Source organism: Mastigoproctus giganteus, chromosome 5 (assembly GCF_048544385.1).
Source record: "Mastigoproctus giganteus isolate SK-2022 chromosome 5, ASM4854438v1, whole genome shotgun sequence".
In the NCBI taxonomy this organism is placed as follows: Eukaryota; Metazoa; Arthropoda; class Arachnida; order Uropygi; family Thelyphonidae; genus Mastigoproctus; species Mastigoproctus giganteus.
The window spans coordinates 236239928-236246601 of record NC_143579.1 but is presented as its reverse complement, the minus strand read 5'-3'; the positions used below and the strand labels follow the sequence as shown (position 1 = coordinate 236246601).

Sequence of the window (6674 nt, the reverse complement as noted above, 5' to 3'; positions counted from 1 at the left end):
AGGGTGCAGCACTTTGATTTCCAAAAAGCGTTTTTGGAGAAAGCACATCTGTAAAGGGATATGTAGGGTACAAACATGTGTGTTCTGAAAACGGAGGTCTGGCTGATTTTGCCTGTTTACTGAATTAACTGATGTCAACCGTTATTGTTCAATAGATTTTTTTTTTTTTTGTATAAGTTAAAATGCATTTTGTGTAAACCGTATGCTGCATTTATATATCATTATAAGAGGAAGTAATATTTAAAACAAAATATCACTTAGTGACTTTGGCAGCTATGTTTCGCAAACCATTTAAAGTGAAAACGAATTCTCAGATGAAAGGATCTGAAAGGTGATTTATTTTTCATACGAGTCATTTTTATATTAATGGTTTGTTACTTTGTTTTGCTAAGTTACTATTTAAAAAAATGTATACTATGCTGTAACGAAACTATAACATTGGAAAGGAATAATAGTTTCTTTACTGCATATTATTATTATTAGCCATATGGTGCAAGGAAGTCTGACGCTTATGCTGCGCCAGCCAAAAAAAAAAAAAAATTCTGAATTATTCAGAGAGAAAGAAAGAGAAGTAGAAGGGAATCATCAAGAAAGAATGATTATATCCAGCCAGGACCCTGGGTGTGCCAAGCACATATCAGATGTGAGCCACTGGGTTGTATCCCCCAACTGTAGCTAGCTTCTCGAACAGAACATCCATGTGCCTTATGGTAGTTTCGCCGTTGTGAATTTGTAATCAGTGACGGATGACGACACTCTGGGTGCCCCCTTGACACCCAGGTTTTGCAATAACTCTTATCACACAGCCACACTATGCATGTGGCAGTTGCACCAGTCAGTAGGCTCTTAGGATTCACATAGTTGGAAGACAAAAAAGATGAGTATGTATCAAATTAACTATACAAGTGAAGATAGATGTAAAAGTTACATACAAATATTATTGTATTTTAATTTCTTAGAATAACAAAATAAACTGTTTTGGCTGAACTCCAGATTATGGGTACACCTTGTTACTGCGTTGTGGGCACGGCCAAATTCGAGTCGGATTTGAAGATGAGTGCAGAATAGAAAGCAAAAGAAGTATGGGTTTTTAAATAGACTTTCATTTTTGGCTAGTGAAAAAAAGGTTAGGGTAGTTTACTCCAGTAATTTGGGATGGATTCAAGCAAAAGAATCCACTTCCTCCGGTGTATCCATAATCACTGTTTTTATTATTTATTTATTATTTTTTTTTTTTTCAGTAATACTGCTTACATAAGTCAATATTCTTGAGTGAGTCATAAGGCAATGCCTCCAGTGCCTATTGAATAATCTAGCAATGTATGTAATCCATTTATGTATGGAAACATATGTTCCTATTGGGTTGTGACTAAGAGAGGGCACTACAACCACACGGGAGTTAAGCAATACCACCAACATTGCAGATGGTGTCGATATGCCAGGGACCCATTCAAGAGATTCTCTTTATGCCAGCTTTACTTAAGGAAACTTTCTGTCTCAAGCATCATTCAGACTAGCACTACACCTTGTAAAAATTGGGACAGAGCTACTGTTCCAATTTTTACAATGGCAAGTTACTGCTCTGGATAAAGGTATGGGTGAGTGGGAGAAGACAGAGTATTTATCAGTGGACATTGCTCTTCGTGGACTAATGCTATTAGTGGAGACCCCTCCCTCCAGGGTTTCGGTGCTTGGTTCATTGTTGTTTTCTGTATTTATTCAGGATACTGATGAAGGTATATCGGGCTTAATGTCTAAGTTTGCAGATGACACAAAGGTTGGCAGAGTGTTAATGATAGTAATCAAGGTAAGCTACTGCAGCAAGATCTGGAAAAATTAGTCAGATGAACTGAAAAATGGTAGTTGAAGTTTAACATTGACTAATGCAAGGTACTGCATATGGGTAGCAGTAATTCCCAATTAATGTACAAACTATGCAGTACTACACTCAGGGTAGTGGAAAATGAAAAAGACCTTGTGCAGTCAGATATGAAGTTCTCTGAGCAGTGCAGACAGACTTCCATGACAGCACATGGAGTTTCATTAATGATGTACAGAAATTTTGCTAGCAGGGATAAAAGGGTCCTTATCCCATTGTATAAGGCAGTGGTCAGGCCACATCTTGAGTACTACATACAAGTCCGGAGGCCTCGTTTTAGGAAGGATGTAAGTTTGCTGGAATTGGTGCAGAGAAGGGCAATGAGATTGATGAAGGAAACAGAAGGGTGGTTTTACCAAGAAAGACTTCAGTTCTGCAACTTGTAGCATCTGGAGACTAGCTACCTGCAGTGTGTGGTCTGATTGAAGTGTTTAAAGCCTTGAATGGATTGAGCAAGCTCAGTGCTGAAGGCATTCTTCCTTTTACTCAGACTACACACAGGAGGGGACATAAATTCAAATTACGGATGGATGGGTGCAGAATAGATGTGCCAAAGTTTACTTTTAGCTAGTGGGTGGTTGATCATTGCAACAAACTTCGATCTGTTGTTGTGGAAGTGGGTAGTTTGACTAAATTCAAGGAAGAACTAGACAAATTACTGGAGGGGATGAACAGGTGATGTTTTAAGTTTTTTTGGCTAATGCTTTATCTTATCTTATCTTCCTTCATAGATTAGGCGACCTGCCTGTTCTAATCTCGAAGAGGTCTGCCCATCTTTTCTTTGGTCTTCCTCTGTCTCTTTTTCCTTTTGCTCTATATGTATAAGATAATTTAGGGTATCTATTGTCTTCAATTCTTTCTACATGTTCTTTCCATCTTTGTCTATATTCTATAATTTTTCCATTAATTGAGTAAATCTTTAATTCCTTTCTAATATTTACATTTGGTATTTTATCTAATTTTGTACATCCTTTAACATATCTTAAAAATTTCATTTCTGTAGCTTGTATTCTATTAATGTCTCTTTGCTTTATAAACTTAATTTCTTGCACCATTTGCCACTACTACCGGTAATACTAATCGGAATTAAAGCATGTGTTTAGGGTTAGAAAGATACAAATATATGTACAATTTATTATATATGTATTTTTATACAAAATATATAGGTTGTTTCTTATCTCTTAAAACCCAAGAATTGGTTTTGTTCTTCACCAGATGAAAACAATTCATAGAATTTAAGAGTTATGCATGCAGGTTTACTTTTTGAGTTCCCGAAAAGAAAATAAGCTTATATATTGGGGCATTATTCACTGAGAAACCAATTTGCAGTGTAGTACTAAACAGACAACAAGGAATGGTTACATAATCAAAGCCTTGAACATACACATATAGCATCACTAAAAATTACGATATCATCTATGCCTGTAAGTTTTTGTTTTCTACATAAGGGAACACTGTATAGCTTACTGCTTTCTTTAGTTTACATTTAAGTGTAATGAAATGTCATGATGTAAACTTTTAGAAGAGAGAGCAGAAATAATTGAATTCAAAAGTGGACTGTTCTTAATGCAGATTTTACTCTAATACCGGAGATGTGAAAGATGACTAAGGAAAAGGGGGCTGACTTGTGTGGTACGTGATTAGGATGAATTTTCAAAGCAGAAAATATGTTGACTTATATGCTGGAATATATGATATGTAGGGGAATCACGTCTGCCTTAGCTACTGGCCAGCCTTGAATTTTTAAAAAATCCTGTTTAATGGCAGACTTCAAACTTAGCTTGCCACACATGTAAAAATTGGGATAGAACCCCTAAATTTTAGATATCTGGTCACTACTATATATATATATATTTATATATCATTGTGTATCTAGTCACCATATATATATATATCCTTAAAGCATGGCACCACTTGTGGGGGTTATGCTTTAAGAATAAGATTAATTCAGGACCTGAAAACAGTAAAAATAGTTTATATAAATGTCTGATTCTGAACAGGTGTAGAGCTGTGGCTGTTTGAATTTTTAAAATGACTGAGTTTTAAATATTAAAAATAATAAATAAAAATAAGCAGGTGCATACCTAGTAAATGTTTATTAATACTAGGTACATGTGTTCTTATATACAGTATTTTTTATTCTTTTTATAATAAATAAGAAGAAAAATTAAACAGCTATAGCTCCATAACTATTCAGAATCTGACACATTTGTGTGAACTTTTTTTTTTCCATTGTTTTCATATGACTTTCATATGCTGAATCAATCATCAAAGTACTATCCATATGTCACTAAACACCCTGTATAAATTATTAATATAATTTCACTTAAAATTTCAGAACTGTGTTCTACCCCCCCTTTGTGTTTAGAAGTTTAGTGGCCAACAATTGCTTAAAGTATAATAGAACATTGTAAAATGTTTCCTTGCATCATTTTGCCCATATTAATATTAGTTTACTTTGCTTTATAGATTAAAAAGGTGATTCCCTTCTACTTTCTCTCTCTCTCTCTCTCTCTCTCTCTCTCTCTCTCTGGGTGATTCAGAAAATTTTTTGGCTGGTGCAGCATAAGCCTCAGGCTTCCTTGTACCATATTTCTAATAATAATAATAATCTCTATAGATTTACATTAGGTGCTATATTGCATATCGTATGAAAAAGTGACACAGCTCAAAAAATGTGATTTTTCAGAAAAGCAAAAACATTGAAACCAAATAAGGTTTCACTTCAATTGCGGGCATTAATAATAGATTTGAAAAAAAATTACCAATTTGATAAAGTGCAATAAACCTTTCTAACAGATTTTATAAATATTATTTTCAAATTTGTTACCATAGAGGCCATACCATGACTTGTCACTTTTTCTTATTTGTTATTTATGTTTTTTCAGTTGTGACATTTTTCTATAGGTAAGGTACAGAAAAATTAACATTTTGAAATAGTTTAGACAAAAATAGCATATTTTGTTAATTAATAAAAATGTTTTGAAATGAAAAATTAAAAAAAATACAATAATTGTCTTATTAATCAAAACAAGGTTTAAGGTTTGAATGCCGAAACATAAAATGGTTCGTAACTTTTAGGGATCTGATTTTTTTAATCAGATCCAGGATATCTGATTTTTTTTTTTTTTAAACCGAAACTTGTATCTTCTTGGTTTATGCTGATTTCATTTCGATAGTTTTACCCTGAGATTACTGACGTCTCTTGTTAGTTGCAGTTTTTTTGTAGTCCTCCTGCTCGTACAATGTTTTTATGAAGAATGTGCTGGGACTACGTTTTTCAACCTTCAGTATCTTGATTTCGCCTAACTTTACATTTTCATTATCTTCCATCTTTGAGTTGTTCCCATAATGCTGACAAACGTTTCTAAAATCAATGAAATCATCATGAGTCATTTCAGTTATTCTATACGGGTTCCCTTGTTTCTTTGCTGCACATATTAATATAACATACTGCCAAGGAATATAAATTGGTCCTGATTTTAATGCTTTCTTTACGGATTTTTCTATCATGAATGTACATTATCCCATTCATTTTGCGTATGTCCTGTAATTAGGAACTTGTGAGTGATGGACAATACGCAAGTAGATACAGCATGCATGTTCATGGCAACAGTGAATTTATTCTTCTGTTGTCCACTGCAGTTGTCTAAGTAGAAGGTAATCTCAAGATTCTTACTGTTCACGGATCTGCCAGTCTCTTCTAAATATTTGTAAATGCGATTGTCTATTTCTATGGCCTCCCCAGTTACCTTCACCATCGTGCCAGAAGAAACACTGTACTTTTATCACTTTTAAGTTCTAAAATTGTAAAGTTATAGCAGTTTAATTTATATTTGTAATAGAATAAGGCAACATCACCCCATCACCCAGTCACAATTAAAAAAGTGTTGTTTTACCAGCACAATAAATACAGTCTTGTCTGTTACAACTGTGATGTGTCACTTTTCTACTGTGACCAGTGGTGATACCTGTTTAGTAGAAAAGTGACACAACTGCACTCTACTGGCTCAAAATTGGAGTTAAGTATTTCATGTTTTCCAGGATGTGGAGTTCAAGCTTGTGCATCCTCCTATTATTAACTCAAATTTGACAATTTTCGAGTTCTCTCTTTTCCATACAATGTGCAACATTTGCATCATTGTGTTTTTATTGATTTAAGATTTTCCAGAAGACAGCTTTTAGTAATATCCATTTAAAGTGTTGGGGTAGATTTTAGTTATACAGGGTGTTTCAAAAGTGTTAGTCAATAATTTAAAGGTGAACTATATAGACTACAATATGCAAAAAAGCCTAGTAAACATGGGTCCTTAAGTGAATCGTTTTCGAGATATTGCACATTTCTGGTTTGGATCCAACACTAACAAGATGAACTGTACAGAGTTGGGATCAACTACTGACTTGTTTGTTTAGGTTAGGTTATGCTCATTCTCTCCATTTTTCCCTGTCTCAGTGCTCTGAGATGTAGCAGGTATACTAGTACTTGCCAAAGGATAGTCAACATGGAAAGAGGTTACAGCAACGAAGGGTATGCGGACATGCACTTCATGTATGGTGAAGCCAATGGCAGTGCACTCAAGAGTGCACGTTTGTACCAAGAAGCATTTCCCCTCCAAAGGCAGCCCAACAGGTACGCATTCACCAGGGTACATCTATGCCTTAGAGAACATGGGCGCTTCGCACATGGAGTATGAGCAGGTAGGCCCAGAAAGATGTTGAAGAAAGGGTGTTAGAAAGAATATTATTATTATTATTGTCTTTGGTGGCCCCTAGACATTTGTCCAAATCCACCTGG

General features: G+C 34.8%; 1 protein-coding gene across 1 annotated transcript in view; it reads left to right on the top strand.

The window, feature by feature from the left end:
- The first annotated feature begins 240 nt into the window (after positions 1-240).
- The window catches only part of eIF2D (eukaryotic translation initiation factor 2D), a 77979-nt gene continuing 71545 nt past the window's right edge, over positions 241-6674 (top strand). The window contains exon 1 of the mRNA XM_090373822.1: positions 241-331. Coding sequence (XP_090229948.1) covers positions 276-331 — 56 coding nt within the window. The 5' untranslated portion in view covers positions 241-275. The remainder of the gene's footprint in view (positions 332-6674) is intronic.